The 14,476-nt window shown below is 56.8% G+C and overlaps 1 protein-coding gene across 1 annotated transcript in view; it reads left to right on the forward strand.

Moving 5' to 3' along the window:
• The window catches only part of LOC101548454 (O-acyltransferase like protein-like), a 47,566-nt gene that overhangs the window by 15,016 nt on the left and 18,074 nt on the right, over positions 1 to 14,476 (forward strand). The window contains exons 4-8 of the mRNA XM_055124860.1: positions 1,358 to 1,436; positions 6,103 to 6,244; positions 10,026 to 10,210; positions 11,648 to 11,827; positions 12,337 to 12,439. Coding sequence (XP_054980835.1) covers positions 1,358 to 1,436; positions 6,103 to 6,244; positions 10,026 to 10,210; positions 11,648 to 11,827; positions 12,337 to 12,439 — 689 coding nt within the window. The remainder of the gene's footprint in view (positions 1 to 1,357; positions 1,437 to 6,102; positions 6,245 to 10,025; positions 10,211 to 11,647; positions 11,828 to 12,336; positions 12,440 to 14,476) is intronic.

A 14,476-nucleotide genomic window follows, 5' to 3' on the forward strand; every position in this document is an offset into this window, starting at 1 on the left:
TTCCACCCCACCATCCCCAGGGTCCCCCGAGCCCACCAGGAATGACTCCTGAGTGCAGAGCCAGGAGCAAGCCCTGGGCACTGCGGGTGCGTCAAGACCCCCAAAAGCCTTTCCTTCTCTTTGTTACTGTTCGGAGTCGGGGGTCGCACAGGTGCTGGCGGGGGCTGTGCTTGGCCGTCCCTGAGTCCTGACTCTACAGCGGCAGTGTGACTGGGATCCAGGCCCTGTGACTCGGGGATCCAACCCTGGGCTCCAGGCCTGAGAGCAGGTGCAACCCCCCTGCCCCCTTACACCCCCAGCCCCAAGTGTCCACTCTTGGGGCCAGAGAGACAGTGCGGCTGGCTGAGAGCAGGCTCTGTGTGCCGAGGCCCAGGTCCGAGTCCCGGCTCCACGCCGGCCCCCCAGCATCGCTAGGAGGGACCCCAGAGCCCAGAGTCGGGAGTCGCCTCTGACACCCCCAAACACAATCAAGAAAACAGGTTCCTGAAGTATCAGTGCCTGTTCTGGGTCTGAGATGCCCTCCCCACAGTGCTCAGGGGACCCAGGAGATCCTTCTGGTGATTCTTAGTCAACCAGGCCAGAGGCTCAAGGCGAGGCCCCCGGGCATGGTGTTGGTCACGAGGGCAGCGTCTGGCTGGGCCACTCCGCAGCTCGGAGACCTCCAGGGGACACCCAGAGGTGCTCAGGGGACACGCGGGAAGGAGCTGGAGTCTGGCCTGCCATCAGTCCACCAGCCCTTTGAGCCGTTGCCACTGGCTCTTTTCCCCCCTCGATCTAAGTATCTATTTATTCCCAACGCACAGACTCGGATCTCCTAACGATGTCCATCCTGCTCAATGCAGTCACCTTATTAGACCTCAATAAGTACAATACTTAGTTCAATACTTAGACCTCGGCTTACCCTCACTCGCTCTCACACGACTGGAGTATCTCAGAATTGTTCCACGTGCCAATTACCGAATAATCAGGCTGTTCCCAGCGTTTGGCTGTTGGAACCAGTCTGCAGTAATTGTCTTTCTCCGGCCCTCCTTGGGCCCCGGTGTGATTCTTCCCTCAGGAGGGGCTGTCACAGGGGTCCACCGGCTCTTCAGGACTTGTGATGTGGCACAGAGATGCCACGAGACAGATTATCCCCGCATGCAGCTGCCTTTTGAATTAGCTCCTCGGTGAAGCCCGACGCGTCACCGAGTCCTTCTGTCAGTACAGATGCTCTGAAGCCCGGAGCCCGGCCGTGAGGGGTCTCTGTGTCCACAGACGCCTGCAGGCCCTCTGCCCTGCCCACTCCCGCCAGACCCTGACGGTGGTCTCTGCCTGACTTGGCTTAAGAGGTTCAAGGCCGCCGTGCTCTGTCTTCCAGGACGGCACCGACTACAGCGTGGGGGTGTGTGTCCCCGACTCTTGCTCCGAAGAGGAGGTGACAAGGATGTCTTTGCTGGGTAAGCGGAGGGACCTGCGGAGGGAGGAGGGTCTCTGCAGGAGGTGGGGGCCCTCACCACTGAGCCAGCACCCCCAACCCTGCCCCTCCCCTGCTCGGGTACTCGTCATCATGAAGGGGGCTCCTGGCTGACCCTCACTTCTTTTTTTTTTTTTTTTTTTTTTGCTTTTTGGGTCACACCTGGTGATGCACAGGGGTTACTCCTGGCTCTGCACTCAGGAATTATCCCTGGCCGTGCTCAGGGAACCATATGGGATGCTGGGATTTGAACCCGGGTCGGCCGCATGCAAGGCAAATGCCCTACCCGCTGTGCTATCGCTCCAGCCCCTGACCCTCACTTCTTGAAGCAGCTGGGCTGGGGACAGAGCAAGTGTGTCCGGGGCGGGAACATGGACCCGGGTGGAGGAGGAAGACCCTGCTGACAAGGAGAGGCCTACACAGGGTGTGGCGGCTGGACGCTGACCATGGTCCGCACTACCACAAGGGAATTTCTGCTGTGGCCCTTGCGAGTGGGGACTGTGTGAGGGCCGTGCATCGTATTAGACTGGGGACTGGTCCTGGTTGTCACCTCCTCGCCATGGGAAACCGTCTCCCTGAGTGACAGCCTCTTCCAGGGCCCAGAGAGGGATGGACGAGGACTTTCAGTCTGGCCTAAACTCTTGGGGCCCTTCAAGGAACTTCCAGCTGGGGCCCTCCCGGGTCTAAGTGCCTGTTAAGCCCCAGGGAAACGGGTCTGACGTCCAGAGCCTTTCAGGATTTTCACACAAAGAGCTTCCAGCCTGAAATGGTCAGTGCGACTGTCTTTCTATATTAACTCTTACTTTTTTCGCTTTTTGGGTCACACCCGGTGATGCACAGGGGTTACTCCTGGCTCTGCACTCAGGAATCACTCCTGGCAGTGCTTGGGGGACCATAGGGGATGCCGGAGATTGAACCCGGGTTGGCAGCATGCAAGGCAAACGCCTTACCCATTGTATTATTGCTCCAGCCCCTATATTAACTCTGAGACCCAACGAACACCTAAAACACACAGTCCAGCAAACGGGCCGCTTCTCTGCTCACAGAAAACTCCCACAAGAAAAGTGGGGCTCCCCTCGGGGAAAGGAATTCTGATCCCGGGGAATCAACCCCAACACAGCCCCTCCCCTGTGCACGTCACAAAGGGGGCTCCTGGCTGACCTCCAGAGGGTGGATGGTTTGTTCCCCGGCTCACAGAGCTCAGCGGCCACGTGACTTGCTGGATGATTGCACAGCATCACGCTGGGAATCTTAGGGAATGTTCCTCTCGCCCCATCACTCAGGAGTCGGCCAGCGTTTTAGCAGTTCCGCTCCAGGAACCAGCCACAAAGCCGAGTAGAGATTTCTCTTCATATCACAATACTACACATATTAAAGCTCCCTTATATAATTAAAAATATTTATTCATGTTTTGGCAGTAGAGCTGCTGCTGTCTGGTCTATCCCTTCTCAGCCCCGTCACCCCTCAGCCCTGTAACAGGTCTGGAGCCTGAGGTTAGGGGTTTGCGTTCAGTCGCACAGATGGGTGAGACCACGGAGTACCTGTCCTCCCTCTGACTGTCTGTCCTGACGTCACCTCCTCAGTTCCGTCCTCGTAGCAGCACACTGCACAATCCCACCTCTTCTCGTGGCTGAGTTGAATTTCATTGGGCAGATAGAGAAAAACTTCTTTTCTCCCCCCAAAGAAATAAGTATTTATTTCTGTAGCTATGAATTTTTTTTATATATATTAAGGTAAGATGCCTAAGAGGTTAAACAGCGAGTTCCAAATGTTGGTATCTTCAGAAACATCGATGAAACATTGGAAAAACAAAACAGAAATACCAAAGCCATGCGCCACAGACACTCGTTGAGGAAGTCATGATTCTTTGACTTTTTTTGCTTTTTGGGTCACACCTGGCAATGCACAGGGGTTACTCCTGGCTCTGCACTCAGGAATTATCCCTGGCGGTGCTCAGGGGACCATATGGGATGCTGGGAATCAAACCCGGGTTGGCCGCATGCAAGGCAAACACCCTACCCGCTGTGCTATTGCTCCAGCCCCAGTCATGATTCTTTGACGGTTTTGAGATCCGCTAAATTAAGTAGCTGAATGCTTGTGCAACCATGTAAGAAATGATGACATTACACCTTTGTTTTCTTTATCATCGATTTGAAGAAAAAGATTGTAGAACAACTTCTTTATCTTGGTCTGTCTTTGAACATATGGTTTTATTGTTTTTGTGTATTTTTTTTTCTTTTTGGATTTGAGCCCACCCCTGGCGGTGCTCAGGACTTCCTCGTGGCTCTGTGTTTAGGGCTGAGTCCTGGTGTGCTCGGGGGACCCTGTGCAGTGTTGGGGAATAGGACCCTGGGGTGGCTGTGTGCAAGACAAGAGCCTTCCTCGCTGCACCACCACTCCGGCCCCTAATAGTCTTTATTTTGAAAGGTGTCTACCAATCAGCCTCATTTTTCAGGCGAATACAAACACGAGTGTTCACCAGAGTTGAGGTCAGAATAAAACGAAAGGTTGGAAATAATTATGATCCATGGGGGGGGGGTGTTGATGAAAGGGCCCTGGGGCAGCAGTGGGATGATGCCGCTCTCTGGGAAGCAGGAGAACAGGTGGGCGCACGGGTGGGTGGAGCAATTTGGTCTCTGCTGACCCTGCGCCTTCCTTCAGCTCAGAGGTGTCACTGGGAATGGAGGCTGCGGGGGCGGGGAGGTTCCCATCTGCTAGGGGTCTAGGGGTTTCTCAGCAGGCTCTTTCACCTCTGGTGGGAGCTACCCGTCCTTCCTCTCTGGTCTGGAGCCCGCCAGCAGGCCTGGAGCTCAGAGGGGCAAGGCACAGAGCTTGACCTCAGGATGCAGCGCTTCTAGGGTCAAGTCGAAGGAAATCCCATGCAGAATGGTGGTTTTTTGTTTTGTTTTGTTTTTAACTTTTTGGGTCACACCTGGTGATGCACAGAGGTTAGTTACTCCTGGCTCTGCACTCAGGAACTACTCCTGGCGGTGCTCAGGGACCATATGGGACGCTGGGAATCGAACCTGGGTCAGCCGTGTGCAAGGCAAACGCCCTCCCCGCTGTGCTATCACTCCACCCCAAGAATGGTGGTTCTGGATGCACAAAATTTCAACCATTCCCCTGAGCATCTCTGGCTGGAGCTCCGAACGCTGCCAGCACCTTGGGGAGGCTGAGAATCTCGCATAAGGGGGGACCTGGACCTCCTCAGTACCCTCAGAGGCCCCACACCCTCTGCCCCAAATTTTCTTTTCTTTTGCGTGTATGTGTGCGTGTGTGTGTGTGTGTGTGTGTGTGTGTGTGTGTGTGTGTGCAAGGGCCCATACCTGGCGATGCTCAAGGGTTACTCCTGGCTCTGCACTTAGGAGTCACTCCTGGCAGTGCTCGGGGGACCATACGGGGTGCCGGGGATTGAACCCTGATTGGCCGTGTGCAAGAGCCTTCCTTGCTGCACTCTCACTCCGCCCTCTCCCCCAAATTTTCAACCCACTGCACGAGTTCCTGAGAATGACAGTAGGTCACCCCAGAGCAGGGAGAGTCTAGAGAAAACTGGGGGGTGACGATGATTCCTCCCCACCACGGGACAGGCTGGTTCTGCCCATCAGCTCACCCCTGTGGATCCCAGGGTGGGCTCCACCGCCCGGGGCTCAGCACGCACGTGCACCCCAATTTCTGCCTCCCTCCCTCCCTTGGACCTCCTTCCCTGGAAGCCTCTTCGTCCAAATCTCCCTTTTGGTCCCAGAGAAACTCGGGGCTTAGGACACCCCGAGGGAGGGTCTATTCTCACCAGCGGGATCTTCTCGTGAATCCCTTCCCTCGGCTTCCCGCGCCAGTCACCCCAGTTCCCAGGGCTGAGGGCCGGAACCCCTCGGGTGGGAGGGAGAGGGACGCCAGCCCGGGACAGGGCTGAGAGCCCACTCACGTGTCCGGTGTGAGTCTCCGGGCCCTCGACCAGGACAGGCGGCGGGGAAGGGCCGGGTCTTGCGCTCAGGGTGGCTTCGTAGCCACGACGGAGCTGACTGGTGTTCCTGGGAGCTGTGGCGTGTCGCCTGTGCAGGGGACAGGGACAGCTCTGAGCTGGACAGGAAGGGGCTTGGGGTTAGGGCTGTAAGTTCTCTGGGCAGCCAACAGCGGGGCGGGAGGCAACGGTGATTGTTTCTGGGGGTCTGAGGTAGCTGGGGACGAGCCGAGCTGAATCCGGCCAGGGATGCAGAGAGCGCGTCCTGCCCGGGCTCACGGGCTGTGGGGGGCCCTTCCCAGCATCTTCCGCCTCGAAGACCCGGCTCTCCTGCTGGGGGGCTTGTCCCGGTCCCTCTGAGCACGTGGACGAGAGTCAGGCGCCCCCACTGCCTCCTCTTGCCCCCTGAGCTGGAGACGGTGAGCAGTAGCTGCACCTCTCAGCCGAATTCTGTTTGAAATCACAGCGCGAGGGCTGGCGACACGGTGCAGCGGGCTCAGCACACGCTCGGCCTGCGGAGGCCTGGGCCCAGCACCTGGCTTGTCCCCGGAGCCCGCCGGGAGCGACAGAGCAGAGCAGGGGCCAGTCCCTCGCTGGCGTGGCCCCGAGTCACCGAGGAGGGGAAAGTGCTCAGACGAGCGTGCCCCTGCTAGCGCGGGATGACTGAGAGGCCTTTCCTCTCTCCTCGAAGGTGTTTTGAAGTTCCGGAACGCTCCGTTCGAGGCCCCTTCCCTCGCCCTCTTCGCCCTGAATTCCTCCTCCTCGGCCCGCAGGCGCGCGGCCAGGTGCGCGGCTGGAAAGTTCCCCCTGGACCTGTTCGCAGCCGTGTGTCTGTGAGTCACTGCGTCACGGCAGGTCGGGCCCGCGGGAGGTCTGGGGGGCTGCCGTTCGCTTGCTTGTGCTGACCACACACAGCACACTCACACCACACCATACCACACTCACACCACACCACAGCACACTCATACCACACCATACCATACCACACCACACCACACTACACCACAGCACACTCACACCACACCACAGCACACTCACACCACAACACACTCACACCACACCATACCACACTCACACCACACCACAACACACCATACCACACTCACACCACACCACAGCACACTCATGCCACACCATACCACAACCACACCACACCACACCACAGCACACCACACTCACACCACACCACAGCACACCACACCACACTCACATCACACCACACCACAATACACTCACGCTATACCACACCATGCTCACACCACACCACAGCACACCACACCACAACACACTCACACCACACCACAATACACTCACACTATACCACACCACACTCACACCACACCACAGCACACTATACAACACTCACACTACACCACATTCAAACCATACCACACACACACACACACCACACCATACCACACTCACACTACACCATGCCACACTCACACCACACCACAGTCACACCAAATTCACACCACACCACACTCACACTGCACCACATGCACAACATACACCACACTACACTCACACCACACCACACTCATACCACATCACACTCATACCACACACCATACCACAGTTTCACCAAACTCACACCACACCACACTCACACCACATCACACCACATTTACACCACACCACACCATACTCACACCACACCATGCAACACCATACTCACACCACACCACACCACACCACACCACACCACACCACACAGCAGTTCCTGTGCTGAATGCCCAGGCTGCCTCGCAGGAAGGCATCTACGTTCACCTCAATCAGAGCACGAGCTTGTGGGAGGTTCTTCTGATGAAGGCAGGAAGGGGCCGCTGAATTGGGGGGATGTGTTTGCTCCCCATATATTCCTGCTCCTCTCCCGGGGCTGAGGATGCATTTCTTTTTTTTCCCAAGCCCACAAATGGTGTGCCCCAGCTCCCACACCCTTGTAAACAACGCTCTCTCACTAAAAAAGTATAGAAATAAAACACCCACAACAGACAAACAGCAGCAAACCTCTCCTCACTGCCGCCAGTATCCCGTTCTACCTTGACAAAAAACTGGCGCCCTTGTGGGAACTGAGCGAACTGGCTTTACTTACATGTAAGAATTTGGGAATGCGGGGGCTGGAGCGATAGCACAGCGGGTAGGGCATTTGCCTTGCACGAGGCTGACCCGGGTTCGATTCCCAGCATCCCATATGGTCCCCTGAGTATCGCCAGGAGTAATTCCTGAGTGCAGAGCCAGGAGTAACCCCCGTGCATTGCTGGGTGTGACCCCCCCAAAAAAAGAATTTGGGAATGGGAGTTTCCCGGTAGATCCATCTGTTAAATTATCCCCCCCCTTCACTCTTTCCCGTGACAATCACAGCTGCCCTCTTGATTTATTGTTATTTTGTTTGGGGGCATTGAACTGGGGTCAGCTCGCCCCTTACCCATTGTACTATCTCTGGCCCCTCATAACTCATTTTAGGGTTTAATATTAGATATAAAGACGATGAATCCTTAGTCTTACTAGCTGCAAATATCTTCTGCTGTGTTTTGGTGATTTTTTTTTTGTGCTGTTTTATGATATTTGGGTTGTTTTATTTTTTTGGTCACAATTTGTGGTACTCAGGGATTACTCTGATTCTGTGTTTAGGGATCACTTCAACAGGGCTCAGGGCACCATAGCAGTATTGGGGATCAAACTTGGGTTGGTCACGTATAAGGCAATCACCCTACCTTATTACTCCTCCCTCCTTCCTTCCTTCCTTCCTTCCTTCCTTCCTTCCTTCCTTCCTTCCTTCCTTCCTTCCTTCCTTCCTTCCTTCCTTCCTTCCCTCCTTCCTTCCCTCCTCTCTTCCTTCCCTCCTTCCTTCCTTCCCTCCTTCCTTCCTTTCCTCCTTCCTTCCCTCCTCCCTTCCTTCCCTCCTCTCTTCCCTCCTCCCTTCCCTCCTTCCTTCCTTCCCTCCTTCCTTCCTTTCCTCCTTCCTTCCCTCCTCCCTTCCTTCCCTCCTCTCTTCCTTCCTTCCTTCCTTCCTTCCTTCCTTCCTTCCTTCCTTCCTTCCTTCCTTCCTTCCTTCCTTCCTTCCTTCCTTCCTCTCTTTCTCTCCTTCTTTCTCTCTCTCGGTTATTTCCCCCCCACTGTATTTTAACACTGTGATTTACAAAATCATTCACGATGATTTGTTGCAGGCATTCAATATTCCAACACCAATCCCACCACCTCTCCCACCTTCCCTTCACCACTGTTTCCATTTTCCCCAACCACCCCTCCAGCCTGCCCCCGTAGCAAGCCCACAACGATTTATTTTATATCACTTGTTACCCATAAATGGCTAACAGAATGGTCAAAAAATATTTCCGTAGATGAGAATTGTTGTATCTCACCATGGGAACATTAAGTCCTTGTCTGAGGGCTTACTAAGCTGCTGTTACGAGTTAAGCCTTCTGTGCTAATGTTTTGGTTATTTGAGAACGGTTGGCTTCATGTACATCCCCCCCAATCTGGTGTGCTCCTGCTGGGATGGGAGTGTTGGAGAGTTTGGAGATGTAGCCCGCTCCAGAAAATCCAGAATACTGAACTGGGCGGTATGGCTGAAGGCATGATATGGCAGCGGGTGTGGGGGGTGGGAGCAGCTGCTGGGGCTCTGTGAATGGGGGGTCTGCCTGCCCCCCTCCTGGGATCTCCCCAGAGGTACCAGTCGGGAACGGGTGCCTGAGCAGTTACTAATTCTTTACACTGAGAAGGAGGTGGGCTGAGCATTGGCTGGGGATAGAGTGCATGCCTTGGTCGAGTTCTGTCCTAGCACCACACACACACGCACACACAAACACACATACACATGAACACACGCATATGCACACACATGCGTGCGCACACACACATGCGTGTGCACACACGCCCACACATGCACACACACGCGTGCACACGCACTCACCAAAACAAAGTAAACAATTTTAAGGAGTTTGGGGCTGGAGCAATAGCCCAGCGGGTAGGGCGTTTGCCTTGCACGTGGCCGACCCGGGTTCGGTTCCCAGCATCCCATATGGTTCCCTGAGCACCGCCAGGAGTCATTCCTGAGTGCATGAGCCAGGAATAACCCCTGTGCGTTGCCGGGTGTGACCCAAAAAGAAAAAAAAACAATTTTAAGGAGTTTGATAAGATCTATTAATCTTTTATCTTGCTTTTTGATTCCCCCCCCCCATTTCTATATTAGAATTCCATTTCCAGGAGTCAGGAAACGATGAGGCTCTGCGCTAGGGCTCTCGCCTTACGTCTGAGGGCTGCTTGGGTCTGCAGCGCCTCACGGTCCCCAGAGCACCCAGGAGCACCCAGGAGCAGTCCCTGAGCCCTGGGCTGAGAGGGGCCTCCAAGCACAGCCAACCCCCAGAAAAGACACCCAGGATCCGGGCGGGGAGAGAGCGCCCCCAGCGGCGGCTCCGGGCCCTGCAGGTGTCCGGCCCGGGCTCCATCCCGCGCTGCCCATCACGGAAAGGATCACTTCCGCCCTTGCAGTGGGGCCGCACCCGGGCAGGGGCTTTCGCGGTGTGTGTGTGGGGTGGGGGTGGGGGTGGTCCCGGCGGCTCTGTTAGCGTCTGTTGCCACGGGGTCAGGCCACTGCTTTGCTCTTTGCAGGTTCTTCACCCTGCTGGGCCCCGCCCTGCCTCTGGCTGGGACCTGCTACGTGGCCTTCTGGGGCGGGGCGTCGCCCGGGCCCGGGGCCCCGCTGGCCCGTTACGGGAGCCTGCGCCTGAGCCAGCGGCCGCGGAGCGGGCAGAGCGACAGCTCGCGGGGCCCAGGAGCCCCCAGCCGACGACGAAGTAGGCACCGCAGCTCCGCGGGCCTCCCTCCCTCCCTCCCTCCCTCTGCGCCCCAGCCAGCCCCGCGCTTGCTCAGCTCACAATGCAGCACGGTCCCCCATGTGTTTCTGGGCTCCTCCAGAGCTCCTGCTGTGCTCGGGGGGTGCGTGGGCAGCCCAGCTGCAGCGACGCTGGGTCACAGTGTCCAGCGCGGCAACCACACAGCCGACTCAGAGCCTCCTGGCTCTCAGGAGGAGGACGGTTTCCAAAGAAACCAAGGCCAGGGGAGTGAGCGGATGAAGCCTGGCAGGGTGTCCCAGGGCCAGAGTCCTTCTCCAGCCGAGCAGCCTGGGTTGTGTTTCAGTTAAAAGTGAAGGACGTTCAGGGATGGAGAGAGAGAGTACAGCGGGGAGGGCGCTTGCCTTGCCCGAGACCAACCCGGGCTCTGTCTCCACCACCCGTATGTCCTCCTGAGCACTGCCAGAAGGGATTCCTGAGCTTAGAGCCGGGAGTCAGCCCCGAGCATCACCAGGTGTAGCTCCCAAAAGACAAGACCAAACCCGAAGCAAAAGCCAATCTGTGCGCCTCAGGTCCTCCCGTCCACACGGCGAGGCGAAGAACACCACCCGCATGCACACGCCCTGAAACAAGAACGGCCAAAGGTCCCGAGAGCTCGTGCATCTGGGGCAGGCAGGCTGAGGTGCATGATCCAAACAGGGCCAGAAAAAGCCATCAGGGTCCTGGAGAGACAGTGTGGTGTAGGCGCTTGCCTTGCACGTGGTCACCCAGGTCGGACCAAATAACCCAAATAATAATGACTATTTGTGTTGGGGGCCACACCCAGCCATGTTCCTGGCTGTTCCTGCCTCTGTGCTCAGATTGACCCCTGACGGTGCTCCGGGAACCATACTCAGTGCTGGGATTCGAACCAGGGTCTGCTGCATGCAAGTGCCTCATCCCTTGTTCTCTCTCTCTCTCCCTCCCTCTCTGGCCCCGCATGCTCATTTTAAAACGAGGAGAGACAGGGCTGGAGCGATAGCACAGCGAGTAGGGTGTTTGCCTTGCATGTGGCCGACCCGGGTTCGATTCCCAGCATCCCATATGGTCCCCTGAGCACAGTCAGGAGTAATTCCTGAGTGCAGAGCCAGGAATAACCCCTGTGCATTGCCGGGTGTGACCCCAAAAGCAAAAATGAATAAATAATTGAATAAAAAATAAAATGGGGAGAGAGGCTCCAGGAGTGAAAGGGCCTGCCCAGGAGACTGGATCCAGGTGAAGTGGGTCGGAGCGGGGAGGAGGAGAGGAGTGAAACATTTTCCAGGGGCCTCAGACGGATCGAGAGGGGGCTGGAGGAGAGACGGGGTCAGCGTGAGTGTCCAGAGAGCAGGCTCACGGGGCTGTGCTGGGCTGCTCTGAGCTGGCCACGGCATGACCAGTCACACCTCTGCTCCCCCCCAGGGTTCCCCGAGGCCGTGGCCCACGCGCTGATTTGCCTTTCTTGGCAGAAGAGTGTGTCAGCCGCCTGGACGCCGGAGACGCCCGCAAGCACGTGCCCAGCGCTGGACGGCATCCGGGCCTTGAGTCTCCTCTGGGTCATGTCCGGGCACACCGCTCAGATGACCGCGTGGCTGTCTTTGGGTGCGGAGCCTTCCTGAGCCCTTGGGGTGGGGGTGAGGGCGCGACTCTTCCATGGGGGTCTTCATGCCGGGAGAGGGGGAGATGACGGGCTCCCTCTGGCTTCGTACTAGGGCATCACTTCCCACGGCGGGTCTGCGGGTGGTGTCCAGAGGCTGCAGGCTGCCTCCCAGGTGCTCAGGTGACCCCTGCACCCCAAGCTTCACACGCTTGGCTCCAAAGAGCTACGGTCCTTCACCCGCCTCCTCCCTGCAGGAGAAGCAGCCAGTCTCCAGGAATTCGCCCAACCCCCTGTCCAGAGGGGCCAAGCACATCTCAGGAGGGGGGTGGGGGGCCAAGCCTTGAGAGTCCAGGGAGGGCCTGTCTCGGCCGCCAGCGCTGATGCCAGGCCAAGATGACCTTTGAAGGGATCCTGGGAGGCACCGACCCCCCAATGCAATTGCATGATGTTGCTCTTTAAGCCTCGCAATTTCCTCAACTCAGGAGACTCTGCTTCCCCTCGTCTGTTGCAGATAACGTGCTCGAGTGGAAGAGCAGGGTCCCCCGGAGCCCGCTGCACCTCTACTCACGGAGCGGCCCCTTCTACCTGGCCGTCGACACCTTCTTCCTCATCAGGTGACACAGTGTTTGCTCTGCTCCATGCCTGCGGCTCCTTGGGGCTCCATGTGTGTGTGTGTGTGTGTGTGTGTGTGTGTGTGTGTGTGTGTGTGTGTGTGTGTGTGTGCGTGTGTGCGCATGCGCGCGCACGTGTGCATTAATGAATTTGTATGTGTGTGAGTGTATGTGTCTGAGTATGACTCTGTATATGTGAATGTGTGTAAGAGTATGTGTTTATCTGTGTATGTGTATGCATGTGTGTATATATGTGATGAGGAGTATGTACATGTGTATGTGTGTATATGCATATATGTGTCTATGAGTATATGTATGTGTATGTATGTATGAGTGTGTGTATGTACATTGTGTGTGTCTATGAGTGTATGTATGGGTATGTATGAATGAGTGTATGTGTGTATGAGTGTATATGTATTTATATGTGTATCTGAGTGTCTGTATGTGTTCCTCTCTATGTGTCTGCATATGTGTGTTTGTCTCTGTGTGTGTACCTCTGCGTGTGTGCATATGAATGTGTGTATGCTTCTGTGTGTGCCACTGTGTGTATATATGAGTGTGTGTATGCCTTTGGGTATGTGTGTGGGATGTGTGTATGTGTGTATGCCCTGTGTGTGTGAGGTGTGTGTGTATGCCCTGTGTGTGTATGTGTGTGCCTGTGTGTGTGTGTGTGGTCTTTCTCCCTTTAGTGAGTGAAGGGACTAGCTCGAGGTAACCCCTGCACCTTGCTCTACCTCGGAACCTCCCGTTGTCACAGAGAAGGGGAGCTGGAGAGATTGTGTGGGCCAGACACCAGGGCCCTCTCCCGAGTGACCCCGCGCGTCCCGCTGATAAGCTCGCGCTCTGCAGCAGGGGATGCACCGCGGGGGCAGCAGGGAGGCAGCTTCCCACAGGCAGCTCGCCGCTGCCCTTCGCTTCAGGCCTGGGTGGGAAACGGCCCCCCAGCCCTTGGCACTCTGTGTGTGTGTGGGGGGGGTGGTCATGGGGCTGTGAGCCCAAAGCATGAGCAGTCATTTCTCTGTAAATCTCAATACCTTAATAAAAGTTGACCAAGGGCCCGGAGAGACAGTACAGCACTAGGGTGTTTGCCTTGCACAGGGCCGACCCAAGTTCAATCCTCAGCATCTCACATGGTCCCTGAGTAACTCCTGAGCACAGAACCAGGAGTAACCCCTGAGCATCATCGGGCATGGTCCCAACACCCTCCCCAACACTTTCCTGATTTGATTTTGCTCTTGCTCCAACAAGCCATAGAAACCTACATATGAATGTGTTGTTTATGCACGAATGTCCATGTGTATGGACACTTCATGGCCACATATGTAGGGGAACGCATACGTAGGCGTGTGGCTCTATCTGCGTGCATGCTGCCTGCATGTGTGCTGGCTCAGGGTCACTCTTGGAGGAGCAGGGTTCCACACGGGCTGGCTGTGCCCAGGTCAGCCGTGCTCGGTGGCGCCTGGGCCAGCCCGACGGTGCTTGGGGGTCGCTTGTGCTCCAGCCCTCTGGGTCCTCTCTGGCTCGGAAAGTTTTATTTTGGGGGCCCAGGAACTGAACCAGGGCTTCACACACATGTGCAAGGCACATGCTCCGCTGCTGGACCCCTGAAACAGTTTCTTCACGGGGTGCCAAGGCTTGGCTGTGCTGGTTTCTCCGAGGGGAGGAGAGAAATGGAGTCCGGATGCCACACCCCGTCTCCGAGACAGCTGGAGGGGCGAGTTGGGCCATGTTGGCAGCAAACGTGGCCTTCAAAGAGGGCAGAGGGGCGGGGCTGGGGCGGGGCTGGGGTGGGGCTGGAGCTGGGCCGGGGGCGGGGCCGGGGCGGGGCCGGGGGCGGGGCTGGGGGGCGGGCGCTGGTGAGGGCCTGTGGTGGATGCAGGGGGGTGCAGGGATTTTGCCCCTGAACATCAGCCAAAGGAACAGAATTCTGTGGCTGAGTAAACACCAGGCCAGAGAGGCTCCCTGCCTCGGGCAGGCCGCGTGGGCAGTGCCCCGGCCCTGGGAGGCAGCTGCCAAGCACAGATGCAGGTTGGCACAGCC

The sequence above is a fragment of the Sorex araneus genome, chromosome 2, assembly GCF_027595985.1.
Source record: "Sorex araneus isolate mSorAra2 chromosome 2, mSorAra2.pri, whole genome shotgun sequence".
Classification (NCBI taxonomy): Eukaryota; Metazoa; Chordata; class Mammalia; order Eulipotyphla; family Soricidae; genus Sorex; species Sorex araneus.